This window comes from Punica granatum, chromosome 7 (genome assembly GCF_007655135.1).
Source record: "Punica granatum isolate Tunisia-2019 chromosome 7, ASM765513v2, whole genome shotgun sequence".
Lineage (NCBI taxonomy): Eukaryota > Viridiplantae > Streptophyta > Magnoliopsida > Myrtales > Lythraceae > Punica > Punica granatum.
This window is the reverse complement of record NC_045133.1, coordinates 27,663,360-27,678,541: the sequence shown is the minus strand read 5'-3', so window position 1 is coordinate 27,678,541 and position 15,182 is coordinate 27,663,360. Positions and strand designations below refer to the sequence as shown.

Genomic DNA, 15,182 nt, shown 5'->3' with positions numbered 1-15,182 from the left:
TCCAAATGACTTCATTTTCCTTCTCAGTCAGTCGTTCCAATTAAATCCTTCCACTCATAAATATTGTCTATTCCTCTCGTACTCACGGCTACCTCTTTAAGGCAGCCCGGCAGGCACCCGCGCATTCCTTTGGAACTGATTTTGCAACCTCTTCGACCTCAATTTTCCAGCAGACCCCACTCTTGAGATTTTCCTTCTTGAATAATTGAGAACCATGATTCTTCCTCTGAATGAGGATACACCACTTTGATCACTTCATCGCATTGCATTTGCCGGCATGGATACATGCAGTGAACGGGACGTACTTGATTAGCCTGCGTCTGTTGTCGGCTCCGCAGAGGGGTATCCCAACCTTCTCTAACTCATAAGATTTCCATACATCATCCCACATGATAACAACTTTCTTTGTCGTCAAGGTGTTTGCAAGGCCCTTAGGATCAATTCGTGCTCTTTGGACAGGTCAAGACGTACGGAAACAATCAGCAATGTCGCTCTGGAGTTTATGGATGTTGCATTCCTGTGCTACGTGTTACCCGGTAAACATCATCCAACGAACTTTTATCCTTCAGGAGCTGATTATGGATGTGAGTCACCAAGGTGGTCTTGCCCACTCCACCTATTCCGTACAACTCCAGTGCCCCGCACATCATTGTTCATCAGGCAATCCAAATCTTTTCAAAATTGCGATCAAAAGCTTGTCCAACTGGTTCTGGTGCTGCGAATCCACGTCTACCATCCTCCTCCACGTTGAGCATGAGCTCTCCGAAACATCTGCTTCGCTTGAAGAGATAATCCAGTTCTTCTGTCAATTCATCAGCGCGGCATGCCTGTGACCACGAGGGTCTTCCCCTTACTGCAACTTCCCATTCTAAGTCATATGTCGCACGTTCTACCGCTTTCCGGGCACCCGCTCTGTAAACTGCAGCTCAGCCATAATGTCGGGAGTCCAGGCGGTCAACATCTCCGGTTTCCTTCTGAGCGCTTTCATACTCCTCACGAGGCTTCTACTGTACCCTCCTGTCCCCTCCACCTTGATCACTTGCCTTTCATCAGGAAACTCGCTAAGCTCGAGTAGTTGATCCACTTGTCTAGTCTGTTTATCCACGAGATGTACCAGGTTTACTCGTGAGAGCAATCCCCCTCGAGCCACTCGCTGTTCCGTACTTGTTGTGGATTTCACCTCTTATGCGTTCTGCAAGACTCAGCCAATGATCGACCTCTGTCTTCCTTTTCTTCCCAAGGACCGACTCTTCATCTTCGAATCCTGCATTTATGTCTCTTCTTCTGCTGGACAATACCGCTCGTTTCCGTTTGAGCGTTTCCATGCTCGTCATGAGGCCTTGATAACTGTAACGATATACGCCACTAACTGAAGATGCGCTGATGTGTGCATCCATGAAATTCTTCACCCGATTCATTCTGTTCTGAGAAACGCATGAAAAGAAATAATCACATCATGAACCTAGTCCAATCTAGTTCACATGCATGCATATGTATTGCTGGAGCGGAATATTAAATGCGGGTGAGGCGACACGAGGAAATTAAAAACGAAGATTAGCAGAATCCAGAAAACACTGATCAGTCAGACAACTACGCACGAAAATAACAGTTTATATAATAATCGGAGAGAATAGCTAGGGATCATATACTGCAATAAAGAATATATATAATCTTCTTGATTCTTTGTGAACAAAAATCTTATATTGCATGCATACTTTTACCGCAAGATGAGAGCTCCAGCCCAACACCACAAGTTTAACAAAGAAGTTCTTGACAAAGGGCTTGAAACTTACCGGAAATATCTCATAATCAAAGCCAAGCCGTCTAGCCAACAGACTGTTACGTGCTAAACATACATCGTACCAAAAAAGTTGTTCTTGAATGTGGGCATTTGATGCCTCCGATAACTAACAAAACGGTCGGTTGTCAGGACCATGGGCCTGAAGTTCTTGAGACTCGCAAAACATTCAAAATTCTGACATCTTATGCAGTATTGGGCCTTTTTGGCCTTGAACTTATAAATAGAATTCGAATCACTGTCCTTATCAGCAAAGCGGCGGAAAATACCAAGCTCTGTTATATGATTAATCAATTAATTAATCAAATAGAAAATGAATATTCCCCATACCGGCTTGTTTTTTTCTGAGTGTTGGCTGATCTGCTTATTCAGCTCATCGTTTGTTTTTATCTCTTTTTTTGACTTTTTTCCCTATATTAACCAATCGTCACAGGAGTGATATATATATATATATATATGCATGTAATATGTTCATTTATGACTTGTTTGGTTTCAAAGTATAATTTTAAAATCACACTTTAATTTAATTCTACTAACAACAAAATAAAATAACTTATACAAAGTCAAATAGTGGATTACATTTATACCATTATTTTTCACAACGAAACAAAATAATTCATATAAAGTCAAATAATAGATTCCATTTATATCACTTTTTTTTCAAAATCAAAATCTAATTTTAAAATCATACTTTGAAACCAAACACAGCATTAAATTTCCACATTAGCCATCTCATATGTCTACCTATACACATGTTCATTCTCAGACAACCACATTAGCGAACTGAACATAGAGAATGCACCCACTAACAAAACCATTGTGGACCCCAGGATTTGGGCTCGTATTTTTATGGGAATAAACATTAAAATATTGGATACTCTATTTTACTAAAAAATTCGGATTATTTTTTACAACACCCAGCAGAATTTTATTATCTTATTTTGTATATTATCATTATAAGTAAAGCATGGAATGCTTACTTATGGACTTGATCGATAGGTTTGCATATGTTTGTACCTCTCTTTTTCTCCTCTGAAAAAAGAAAAAAATAATAATTTACAACGTTTATTTGGTTTTCTTGTCTCGTCTTAATGATGCTTAATACATGCAGGTGTAAATGGTTTCAAACTGGTGGTTAGTCAATGGGAAAAGTCATCAAATTTTATATGTTACTCCAAAAGAAAAAAGAAAAAGAAACTGAAAAAAAAAGATTGAAAATTATATGCAGATAAATACATATATATATATATATATGTATATATATGGCGAGTAGAAGCTGAGCTTAGAAGCCGACTAGCCGAGTCACAGTCGTCCCCGTACGAGCCGTCATGAGGCAGACATGGATTCTTTGAAAGAAAACGGAGAGTGAGCTGAGCTAATATATTTTGTTTTGTTTTCTTAATATTTTGTTGTCTTTAAAAAAGAAGACATTAACACACAATTTGCTTAGACAAAGATTCCTAATCTTAAACCCCTTCAAGCTCCCTTTCCCTGTTCTCACACCCTCCTTGCTTCCACTCTACTCACTCACTGTTTCCCTCTCTTTCCCCTCCTTCACCAAGTACTGCTCTTTCTCTCTCTAGAATCCATGAGGGGTCCTCTCGGGCCAGTGATTGGGAGGTACCCATCAAGCGATGGGAGCACCCAGCTGGGAGGTGTGATTAGGCACAACAGGAAATGCAGGGATGTTGCGTTTCTTGTGATCTTCATTGCCTTCTGGGTCGCAATGATTGTTAACTCGAGCTTCGGTTTTAACCAGGGGAACCCCTTAAGGTAACCAACCTCCCTAATTTGTGCTCACTACTGTCTTGTCAAGTCTCGATCTTTACAAGGTTTGGTAAAGTAAGGTTTGCAATTTGAGCTTTTCTCTCTGTAATGGTAGATTTTCTATTGGATTTGAAGCCGATAGTGTAATGTCTGTCCGGCAAGCGAAATCTTGGAATTGACATTGATTAAATTGTCATTCTTAATTGGAATAACGTTTCCGGCTGTCGAGTTGAACTAGCCATGTCTTGAGGATAATTTTTTTTGCACTTGAGCGTTGATGTCTCTATTATTGACATGGTGAAGTCACCTTCATATGCTGTAGGGATGCTTAGCTGTAAGAAAATTTATGAGCTCGAGGGCAAGAATAGATTCGTAATTCATGAAAATGCTAGAGCTTGTAGGTTACTGGTACTCATCTGCATATAAAAGGTTATGGGTGTTTGGACGGTCCACATTCTTAAGTTTTGTAGTGAAACAGTTAAATAGTTTGTTGTTTGGATCTTGTAAACATTCTGCTGAAAATTTTAGACTGTGTTTTCCTCCCTTTGTGTAATAATCGTGCTCTGTGAACTGTCAGGCTTACTTATGGATTAGACTACAAAGGAAATGTATGTGGAGACAAGCATGCGAATCCTGGCCTCAGGGAGCTCGAACTCAGATATTGGTTGAACCCTAATCAAGTGTACCAGAGCGGCTTAAAGGACAGCCAATTCAGCCTTTCCAATGCCCGGAGTATTTGTTTGTTGGACTGCCCGATGCCATCAGATGATGGACTCAACTGGGTCTGTGATTATCCTGAGGGAGAAATTCGCCTCTCAATGGATGATTGGATTGATCGGAATTATGACTACTTTGAGTTCCTCACTCCAGAGATGCGAAACACCTCTCTTCAACTTCAGGGCCCTTGTTACCCTGTCATATTTCCAAGTGTTAATGGTCAGTAGATACATTCAGTGAGAGCATGGATATTTTTCATATCAGTTCACGATAGAAACAACTGATTTTGTTACTGTTTCCAGTTTATTGGAACTGCCAATTTATTGCACGTGCATCCAATATGTCTTTGCGCCATTGGCAACAGATGGGTGGAGTGAACATCAACGAGGGCATCGTTATAGACAAATCTATTCACCGGTCAATTAATGCCCGATCGTCCGTCTTAAAGGTTCAGAACTGCTCTTCGCAAATATAGCTTTATTATTACTTCTTTACATGCTTTGATACTAAAGGCCTTTCCCCTTGCAGAGGTACATGGCTGATGTTGGAAAGTCGTGGCCAGTGCTGATTGTATGTGGGGGACTGCTTCCTCTCCTCTTGTCAATTGTTTGGCTGCTACTCATTCGACATTTTGTCGCTGCAATGCCCTGGATCACTGTTGCTGTATTCAATGTCCTTATCATATCAGTCACAATGTTTTATTTTCTAAAAGGTAAGATTGTTTAATATTGCCAGAGAAATTGGGCTATGTACTGTTGTTCTGCGGACCAATCACCCTCTGCTTTGATCTTCAGCATGTTGACAGATATACACCATGGGATTCTTCAATGCCATTAACAGAAGACGTTACTTATCCAATAACTAGTCATTTTTCCCCAATTTTCTCCTTATACCGTCAACATCAAAATATATTTAAAAAATATGTCGTTGTCTGTATTGTGAGATGTGTTACTTATATTTCAGTCTGATTGCTCACAAGTTTATCTTAACTGGCTTGTTTATGTCCGCTTGTTTGAGATCATGAAAGACTGATATTTGTATCTCTCATTTTCAGCTGGATGGATTGGACATGATGCTATATCCCCAATCATTGGTGAGCATGATCCATATTATCGTGTATCAGCAAGGGTGAGCCTCTGTTATCGTCTGGTTACAACTGTGATTCATTTTTCCGTTCTTCCCTTAATTAACTCATAATCCTTCAGGAGCTCCATCACCTTCGTGCTGTCACTGTTCTCATGACATTTATTATGATCGTCTCTGTCCTCGCATCCATTGCCATTGTCCGCCGCATCCTAATGGCGACATCTGTCCTCAAGGCAAGTTCATTGTTTGTAATCCTAAGTAACTGATCAACTAAGTGGATCCAATATCAATAATTGGATACGCAAAAAGAATTGGTCTTGGTAATAAATTTGCTTTTTTGCTCTCTGTTGCTTGATATCCACGCAGGTTGCTGCAAAGGTTATTGGAGAAGTTCAAGCATTAATAATCTTTCCAATCATGCCCTATATTGTCCTGGCAATCTTCTACATGTTCTGGTTATCAGCCACTCTGCACCTGTTCAGTTCAGGTCGGGTTCTCCAAAACAACTGCAGTTCCAATTGCTGTGCTTACGATCTAGCCCTTAAGAAGGTCAACTGCGATCGCTGCTGTGGCTACAGCGTTCACTATACCCCTCATATCGCCGTTGCCATATTTTTCCACCTGTTTGGATGTTATTGGGCTACGCAGTTCGTCATAGGTTGCTCTGCTACGATTATTGCTGGCTCCGTGGCTTCATATTACTGGGCTCGGGGTGAAACTTCAGTAAGTAGCAATTAGCTCTTTTGCTCGTGTCCACTAAATTGTTTTTCTCTTCCCTGTGTAACTTCTTATCTTACTGGAAGTTGCTCTTATCTGAACCAAGTGGTCCTGATCTCTGTGAGTTCTCCTTGTGCAGACAGAAGTACCTTTTCTTCCAGTATTTGCCTCGATGAAGCGGCTGATTAGATATAGCCTCGGGTCCATAGTTCTTGGTTCTCTTGTTGTTTCATTCGTGGAATCGGTCCGCTTCATACTCGAATCGGCTCGTCGTAAACTGAAAGTCTCCAGCTCCACACCTGATGGATTTTTCGGGAAGTTGGTGTTTCATTCTTCTCGGTTTTTCTTAACCTGCATCGAGTGTACCATCAAGTCAGTCAGCCGCAATGCCTACATTATGGTAATTATCTAAAGCTTTTGTCTTCCCCAAAACTAGGTGTAATACGTGTAATAAGAATTCTTATCCTGAAACATGGTAGAAATGGTGCAGTTAAGTGTCACATTGCCCTCACACAAAGAAGCAGAGAACTTGTTCTTCGAAGCCAAACAGATCAAAGATAGACTGTCATACGCATATTACTCAGACATCCATTGTGACTGTTGCAGATTGCTATAACCGGGAAAAGCTTCTGTGGAGCATCAGCGATAGCGACTGAACTGATCTTTAATAACATCCTCCGAATAGGGAAGGTCAATGTTATTGGAGACGTTATTCTTTCCCTTGGGAAACTCTGTATCAGCCTCTCAAGCGCCCTCTTCGCCTTCCTCATGTTGGATGCCCACAAATACAAATCTTCCCACCACAAAATCTCCTCTCCGCTCCTTCCCGTATTGGTACTAAGATTTCTTTACTCGTCAAATATATAATTAGAGGATGATGGTGCTTGTTCTAATCTGGTTCGCGTCTCTTTTTACTCTTGTAGGCTTGTTGGGGCCTCGGTTATGTCGTCGCCACGCTCTTCTTCGCTGTCGTGGAGATGTCGATCGATACGATCATTCTTTCTTTCTGTCAGGACTCAGAAGAGCACCAAGGGAATGCCCAGTATGCCCCTCCGCTCCTCATCGAGACCCTCAACGACCAAAACGAGATGCAGAGACTCACTCAGGGACCCAACTAAAAGAGCTCCTCAAAGTTACTGTTGTATAATTAGCGAAAATGATCCTTTAAGTTTTTTGTTTACCTATTCAAAAAATGGAAGTTCTGATCTATCTAGTCTTATCATTAATCTGTTTTGTCTATTTCTCGTATTTCCATCTTTGATCCCCCCAACTCACCTGATTTCCTCCACGAGTCCATTGAGCCATTCTGAATACTTACCTGGTTGATTTTTACAATATAATTTTAGGAAATTAAATTTAGGGCCAGAGAGAAGAGATTAGAACTAGAGATTATCTTCATGTAACTAGATGATTGTTGGTATAAAAGTGCGAAGTACAAACTTCACACGGGCATAATGACTTTGTTAAATAGCGCACATTCAAATATTTCAAGGCAGCGATGATCAATGAAGTAATGTATAACTTTTATGCCTCTCAAAATCTATATTATTACAACATGGACAAGATTTTTTTCTGTCTTAAGCTTTGTTTCTCTCTAAATTGCTCATTGCAGATAATTTTAAAAAAAATTGAAGTCATTAGATTAGATTATGGAAAACATTGGAGCAAATGCCAAAATTTTATATTCATTTTCTTTTAATTACCCATGTACTACTCACTTCCACAATTCTCTGCCAATGCTTCTCTCTCTCTCTCTCTCTCTCTTATGGATGATTAATAGAATTCGTCACTTATTAAAAAAAAAGAGAGAGAGAGAGACCAAATTCAATAGCATTTTCTGAATAATCTCGAGGGTTAATTTCTACGAGCATTTTATTGCGCTAGCTTGGCAGGTGAGAAAGTCAGACACAGCGGGAACTCCCGGAGTGGAGAGAGCGCGCGTAAGGAATTAAAATATATACTGTCGCGAGTTGCGGGTCAAACATCCGACAGAGCAACCAAACAGCTGGTGACGCAAAACCCCGTTGTCTCTGCTGACGTGGCAGCACCCGAAGCCTCCACGCGTGATCGCCTACACGACAGAGACTGAGAAGGAGAAGGTCGAATCGAAGGCGGAGGAGGAGGAGAAGGAGGAGCACTGTACAGTGGTAGCAGTAGGTCGAAATTCCACGCGGGGCATCAATGTCGAGAGAGATTCCTTCTCTTGCGCCCTAAACCCCTCTCTCTCCCCTCGACGCGCTCTCTCGGTGGGAAAGTCTAGAGAGAGAAAGTTTCGCCATTTCAGCAAAAGCTCCAATTGGGAGAAGGAATTGGCCTATAAAAAAAGTCAGACCTGAGCCTCAACTTTTGCTCTGTTAGTGGAAATCTCGTCAGACCCCCGCCCTCTGCTTTTCCCTCAGCTTTCTCCGATCGCCAGTTAAATGTGACAACACGCGCCTGCCGCAATTCTCTCTCAATTTCCGGTGGGACAACAGCTTCTCCACTTCGTCTTCACTCATAAGATTCCTCACTTCGATCGACATTGCTGTTTGATCCCTGAATCGGCGTTTTTTCAATTGGGTTGTTGATTGATTGTGCTTTAATTGCATCAGGTGGGAGACCCTTCAATCTCCATAAGAAGTACGGGAGTCGGGGCGGTGTGCGTTATTCCTTCTGATGTTTTATTTACCATTACTGTCTCGCACACCTAACAATTTCTCCCCGTATAGACCACCATTGCTCTTCTCAATCTCGTACATTTTCCTCCCCTCCGATGTTTTCTTCATATGCTGCTTTCATTGCCTTAGATTTCGCCTAAAAATTTGACCTTTCGGGAACCCTGCTCCCAAAATCCTTGCTTCCACGATTCTTACCGATTCCCCAACTGCGTAAAAGGCTGAGAGTTGGGAGTTTCTCGGGTGGTAGTTAGTAAATTGAGAGTCTTGAAAGAAATGGCGGACAGAAATAGGTTGGCTTTGTTCGATGATTTGCCCTCGCATTTGATTTTAGAAATTCTGAGCTGCGGCCGGCTCAGTGTGACAGACCTCGTGTACGTAGAGTTGACTTCGAAGGTTTTCGGGGGTAGCCATGGGTTGTATCCCCATAAATTCCGGTCCTTGGTCGAGTTTGCAGCATTTCAGCTTTGTAGGTCTCATCCTTTATATGCACCTATGAGTTTAAAATCCAAGAAAGAGATCTTTGACCGCTGCGATGGCAATTGGAAAAGACTTCTGAGGTTCCTGCAATCTGTGGAGCAATCATCTGACATGGTCGTGACCCCAGCAGGCAATGTACTGGTTCTTTGATTCTCCAAGTTCAATTTTTTTTCCTCCTCATTTAATTGTTACACCTTTTGATATCAAGTTTGAGCATTGCACATGTTTCCTATTGCACTATGATTGCACAGTAAACTTCAACATATTGTGCAAACCATTAGTTATTACTTCACTTGCGGGCTCTTGAGCAAGTTCTAATTCCATGTCTAATTCTCAAGCAGATGCAGGTTACAACTGGGAGATATCATACTTTGCTACTTCACGAATCATCTGTGTATTCTTGCGGATCTTGTTTGTCAGGTGTACTCGGTCATAGTGCTGAAATAACACAATGTGTAGCATTCACCCCAATTAGTTTTCCATACCCAGCTCATGTATTGCAAGTGTCGGCCTCCCACAATCATGCCGCTTTCGTCATGCAATCTGGAGAGGTTTGAAACTTGTAAATTCTCAGTTTTCAGTAAACACTTGCTGATGTATCCATAGTTTGAAAATAATCTTGATAATATTCTTCTTGGCTTTCTAATGGTATTGGCTTCTACTGATGCAGGTTTTTACTTGTGGGGACAATTCATCCTACTGTTGTGGACATAGAGATACGGCAAGACCCATTTTTAAACCTAGGCTTGTTGAGGCATTGAAGGATGTTCCTTGCAAGCAGGTTGGGACTATATTTTGCTGAGAATCAATTCTTGTTTGTCTATGCGTCTCTAATGCTGTCACTGTTAGTACTTTTCTTCTGTGGGAACCCAAATAAAAGGCCAAGACTGTCTTTCAGGTTGCTTCGGGACTCAGTTTTACAGTCTTTCTCACGAGACAAGGCCAAGTATATTCATGTGGGAGCAACACGTACGGCCAACTAGGTCATGGAGACACTTTGGAGAGGCCCACGCCCAAAGTGCTCGAACAATTCAAGTCCATGGGCCCTATAGTGCAGGTTGCTGCTGGCCCGAGTTATGTCTTGGCTGTAGCAGAGAGCGGCACAGTCTACTCCTTCGGGTCAGGGCAGAACTTCTGTCTTGGCCATGGAGAACAGCACAATGAGTTCCAACCACGTCAGATTCTGTCATTCCGGAGGAGGGGGATCCATGTAGTTCGCGTTTCTGCTGGGGACGAGCATGCAGTGGCACTGGACTCTAATGGACTGGTCAGCTCTCTATATTAAGATTTCATGCTTTTTCCTCCAAAATCTATTGTAGCAGTTGGCATTGACTCTGGTACAATCGATTCAGGTCTATACGTGGGGAAAAGGTTATTGTGGTGCATTAGGGCATGGAGATGAGATTGATAAAACGACTCCAGAGCTCATAGATACCCTCAAGAGCCACATCGCCGTGCAGGTCAGTGCACTTCTTTGTCTTTGAGTTTTTAGCCCATAACAATTTGATCCTCGTTTGGTTTCTTTTAAGAAAAGCATATTAATGAATTTTATAGAATGCATTGGATCGTTAATGTCTTCTATCTATGATGCAATTCAACATGAGTATTTCCATTGTTTTCTTCACAATGAGAGAGATAGAGAAAGCTAGTTTTCCGGGACCAAACACGACTTTTATTTATTAGGAATGCTTCCATGTTATCCTGAACCCACTCTCATAGTTTGATAGAACTAGCATATTTGTCCTGGGATTGATGATGAAGAGAGTTTCTCATGGAAAGCTCATCCCCTTATTATTATCTTTATAGGTCTGTGCTAGAAAGAGGAAAACCTTTGTTCTCATCGAGCATGGCTTTGTCTATGGCTTCGGATGGATGGGCTTTGGTAGCTTGGGGTTTCCGGACAGAGGAGCATCAGACAAAGTCTTGAGGCCGAGGGTCCTCGAGTGCTTGAGAAGCCACCGCATTTCCCAGATCAGCACGGGGCTTTATCACACCATCGCAATAACAGCCACGGGAAGGATGTTTGGGTTTGGAGACAACGAGAGGGCACAGCTCGGGCACGATATGCTGAGAGGGTGCTTGGAACCGACCGAGATATTCATCCAGCAGATGGAGGAGGATGACACGGGCATGGTCACAGAAACTGCATGATCCAGGTTCTTTGGTCAGTTTTTCTTCTTGTACTTCTAATTAGTGTATGTTGTGCTGATCTATCGTATCCGTGTCGATTATGTTGCTGGGACAAGTCTTAAGTATGTGGCATAATAACCTCTCAATGCTCACATTTGCTTGCGCATCTCTTGAAATTCATTCGCTCTGCCAAAGTTACGAACTCTGCATCATTGGTAGAGCTGCCTATTTCGTTGTAATTCCTGCTCTGTTCTGTATTAGCTTTGATTTCAATGTTCTCTCTCTCTCAGCTGCATTCGTAATATTGGACCTTTACATCCAAAAAAGAAGAAAAAATAATGGGCTCCTGAGGACAATATGCACGGTCCAGGAGCACGAAAGCCCGTAGATAGTCTAATAATATCGGCTCAGAAAGTCGGGGTGATCGGTTCCGAGTGCCCATGTATTTTTCACGATACCCGGATCCTATCCTGTAAGGGACATATTCCAAGATTTTGGAATCGGACCCTACCTTATTGAATCCTGGAACCGAAATCTATCAGGAACCTGTATTATGCCATAGGTTCCGGGTACCTTGTTGGAACCTATAAATTTTTTTCTCTGTCTAAATAAAATCGAAAATGCCACATACATAATTAGTAATCACGCCAAATAGAATATCAACAAAGATTTAGATTAATTCACGACAACAAAAAAATAATATATTTCATCAATCCATCGATAAAATTAAACATCCATAATACGGTCATACAAAATAAAGTGCCTCTATTCTGATTCATTAAAAAAGACAGTAACTTTACTCTTTCCTTTTTTTTAAAAAAAAAAAAGAACTGGTTCCGGGTACTCTGTAGACAGAAATCGGAATCGAAATTGATTTTTGTCGGTTCCTGATTTTAATATTCGGAACTTATTCTATTTTCAATACGAGCTACCCGAACCTTACCATAACGGGTAGGTTTCGACCGATTCCGGGTATACCCAGTATCCGTGCATACCCCTACCGGAAAGGAGAGTGTCTTTATCGCACCATCTGCCCACTTGCCATATATTACTCCAGAAAGAGTGGGTCTACATGTGCATGTGGCCCCACTATGGATAACGCAATTGAATTTTGAAGCTTATGGATATGGCTTGATTACTTATCGTAGCAAGGTATTCAATTTGTTGCACGTATCGAATGGCTCATAACATACCATTGCTACAAGAGGTTCCACCATCTTTTGATTTTTTTTTGGTCGTCATATCAGTACCGACTCCAATACACTAGTCTTATGTTGATTAGTGGACGGTTGTCGATGCTTGATTTATCCACCCGTAAGGAGTCCAAAAGATCAAATCAAATCGAAGAGGATAAAAGAGAATGGTAAGGTAATGGGTTTGTGGGCCTATGAACATAATTGCGAGGATTTTATATTTGTTATATAATATTTCAAGAAGTTCACATTAAACAATATAAATAAAAACCAGATAAGATAAAAAAAAATATTAAGGTGTGCTGCTCCCACAGAAACATGCCAAGAGGGAAAGAAGAATCAGCGGTGCGGTCGCCTGCTGACTCGGGTCCCTGTCACGGTCGTTTCGGATAAGGAACAAAGGGAAAAAGAGAGCCCCCTTTTATCTTCTTACTTAAACCGCCCGGTCGCCTAATCGCGCGTCGATCCAAATGATATGACTCAACTTTAGTTGATAAATATGTCGAGACGTAACAAATGACACATACACGTTCTAAACGGAAGCAAAGCGCCTTATTACATGTTGTGTCATGTGAATAATTTCTGATTATGCCATTAATTGTTAGAAAGTTGAGGACTAATGTAGATGGACACACCATGTAATTATTCTTGTTATTTATTTTATGAAGAAAAAGGCCAAAAGTAGGAGGAAGATAAGAACATATAGAAGTACGAGAAATCCTTATCCCTCACCCTCACATCCACGCCCCCCGACATACCAAAAAGTATTCAAATTTAATTTTAACTATATATTAAATACAAAATAAATAAGACAAAGGAAAATGTTGTCCGTTCTCATACAATTATAAATAGCGAGCGAACTCCTTCGATATTATCTTACTTGCCTACGTTCCTTATAATAAAGTTTGCATAATTAGCAAATATATGCTTTAGATAGTGATTTTTGTGTCATCATGTTGGCCATATTTCACAAGGCGTTTGTGCATCCGCCGGAGGAGCTGAACAGCCCGGCCTCCCAGAGCAGCCCGAGGCGGCCCAAGCTGCCGGACGAGACCCTCAAGGAGTTCCTGTCCCACCATCCCCAGAACACTTTCTCCATGAGCTTCGGGGATGCCGCCGTGCTCGCTTATGTTCGACCGGAGAACCACTTCTCCCACCAGCAGAGGTACTGTTTTGATTGTTGATATGAACTATTTGTTCGACCGCAGCAATCGTTGTCCCACTGACTTCATCAAACTAAAACATGCGCGTGCACTTATGGAGTTGATGTGCATATATATATATTTCTGTTGAGAGAAAAGCAAAGACAAATTCATGCTAAATTCGCTAAGCAGTGATAGCTATACTGCAGTAGTCTGATCAAGCAGTAACCCGCTCGTCCAGTATAAGTTAAGTTTCGGAGTGATCAGGATGTTGTAGGTTTTGATGGGAAATGGTTTTGGCAGGCTGTTCTGTGGATTTGATGACATATACTGCCTGTTCATGGGGAGCTTGAACAACCTCTGCTCTCTTAATCGACAGTACGGGCTGGGCAAGGGCAGCAATGAGGCCATGTTCGTGATCGAGGCCTACCGCACTCTCCGGGACCGGGGCCCCTACCCGGCTGATCAGGTGGTCAAGGATCTCGATGGCAGCTTCGCCTTTACTGTCTATGACAGCAAAGTCGGGAGCGTCTTTACTGCTCTGGTACCTAACCTACCCGCCTTTTTATTCTTTTCTTTCTTGTAATATTCCTTCTGTTCACTTCGAACCAAATTTCGGTTGCAGGGTTCTGATGGTGGAGTGAAGCTGTATTGGGGAATTGCAGCTGATGGCTCGGTCGTAATATGCGATGATAAAGAGGTCATCAAAGCAGGCTGTGCGAAATCTTATGCACCCTTCCCAACAGGTGTAACAGGCAATTCAGTTTTGCGATCACAAGACTGAGTATACGCAATCATCCAAAATATCGTGGCTTGTTGATTGATATATTTGGGTGGCTCTTGAATGCAGGGTGCATGTTCCACAGTGAGGCAGGGCTGATGAGCTTTGAGCACCCGATGAACAAGATGAAGGCGATGCCTCGGGTGGACAGCGAGGGCGTGATGTGTGGGGCCAGCTTTAAGGTCGATGTCTACACCCGTGTCAACAGCATTCCTCGCAGGGGGAGCGAGGCCAACTGGATGGACTGGGACGAGCATTGAGAGCAGAGTTCCACCTGTTAATTTTTCTTACCAGCTTTTGAATCTGTCTTTCTTTCTTTCAATCTCTTGTACTCAGACTCTTATCTGCAGATCGGTTTCGATCCTGAAAGAAGCAGAACATATGTTGCATCTCAACAGATAAAAAGTGTTGCCAATTTCCTTGCAATCTAAATCTTACATATGACGGCTAATAAAAAAGAGAGTCTCAGATAGAAGGTTCGAAAGTTGAAGGATACAGTTGGGCTTACTCGATCCAGTTTAAACATAGGTTATGACTTGATTGCTTGACATCTTAAACATGAGCCATTTGGAAATATTGATTTCCATACAGCAGGAAGACACAGTAATCTACTGATAGATCATCTAATCCTCGTCTGGTATGGTTGATAAGCCTCACCATAGTTCTAAGCCTATCAAAATTCGACAGGGCATCTAAGCCTATCAAACTCGACAAGGC

The 15,182-nt window shown here is 41.9% G+C and overlaps 3 protein-coding genes across 3 annotated transcripts; all 3 read left to right on the top strand.

Annotated features, from left to right (window-relative positions):
• Nucleotides 1-3,239: 3,239 nt before the first annotated feature.
• LOC116215209 (choline transporter protein 1) lies at nucleotides 3,240-7,324 on the top strand. The gene is made up of 10 exons (XM_031550833.1): nucleotides 3,240-3,571; nucleotides 4,143-4,501; nucleotides 4,585-4,730; nucleotides 4,811-4,994; nucleotides 5,337-5,410; nucleotides 5,488-5,601; nucleotides 5,735-6,091; nucleotides 6,225-6,485; nucleotides 6,692-6,919; nucleotides 7,009-7,324. Exons 1-10 carry the CDS (start codon nucleotides 3,387-3,389, stop codon nucleotides 7,201-7,203), a joined length of 2,103 nt encoding a protein of 700 aa, XP_031406693.1. The 5' UTR covers nucleotides 3,240-3,386; the 3' UTR covers nucleotides 7,204-7,324.
• An 887-nt stretch (nucleotides 7,325-8,211) lies between these two features.
• On the top strand, nucleotides 8,212-11,633 carry LOC116213349 (ultraviolet-B receptor UVR8). Its single transcript, XM_031548237.1, has 7 exons — nucleotides 8,212-8,547; nucleotides 8,677-9,354; nucleotides 9,561-9,770; nucleotides 9,890-10,000; nucleotides 10,118-10,486; nucleotides 10,572-10,679; nucleotides 11,026-11,633. The coding sequence occupies exons 2-7, from the start codon at nucleotides 9,016-9,018 to the stop codon at nucleotides 11,368-11,370; spliced, it is 1,482 nt and encodes a 493-aa protein (XP_031404097.1). The 5' UTR covers nucleotides 8,212-8,547; nucleotides 8,677-9,015; the 3' UTR covers nucleotides 11,371-11,633.
• Nucleotides 11,634-13,410: 1,777 nt separating this feature from the next.
• On the top strand, nucleotides 13,411-14,891 carry LOC116213351 (stem-specific protein TSJT1-like). The gene is made up of 4 exons (XM_031548239.1): nucleotides 13,411-13,707; nucleotides 13,988-14,228; nucleotides 14,310-14,430; nucleotides 14,535-14,891. Exons 1-4 carry the CDS (start codon nucleotides 13,496-13,498, stop codon nucleotides 14,723-14,725), a joined length of 765 nt encoding a protein of 254 aa, XP_031404099.1. The 5' UTR covers nucleotides 13,411-13,495; the 3' UTR covers nucleotides 14,726-14,891.
• The last annotated feature ends 291 nt before the right edge of the window (nucleotides 14,892-15,182 follow it).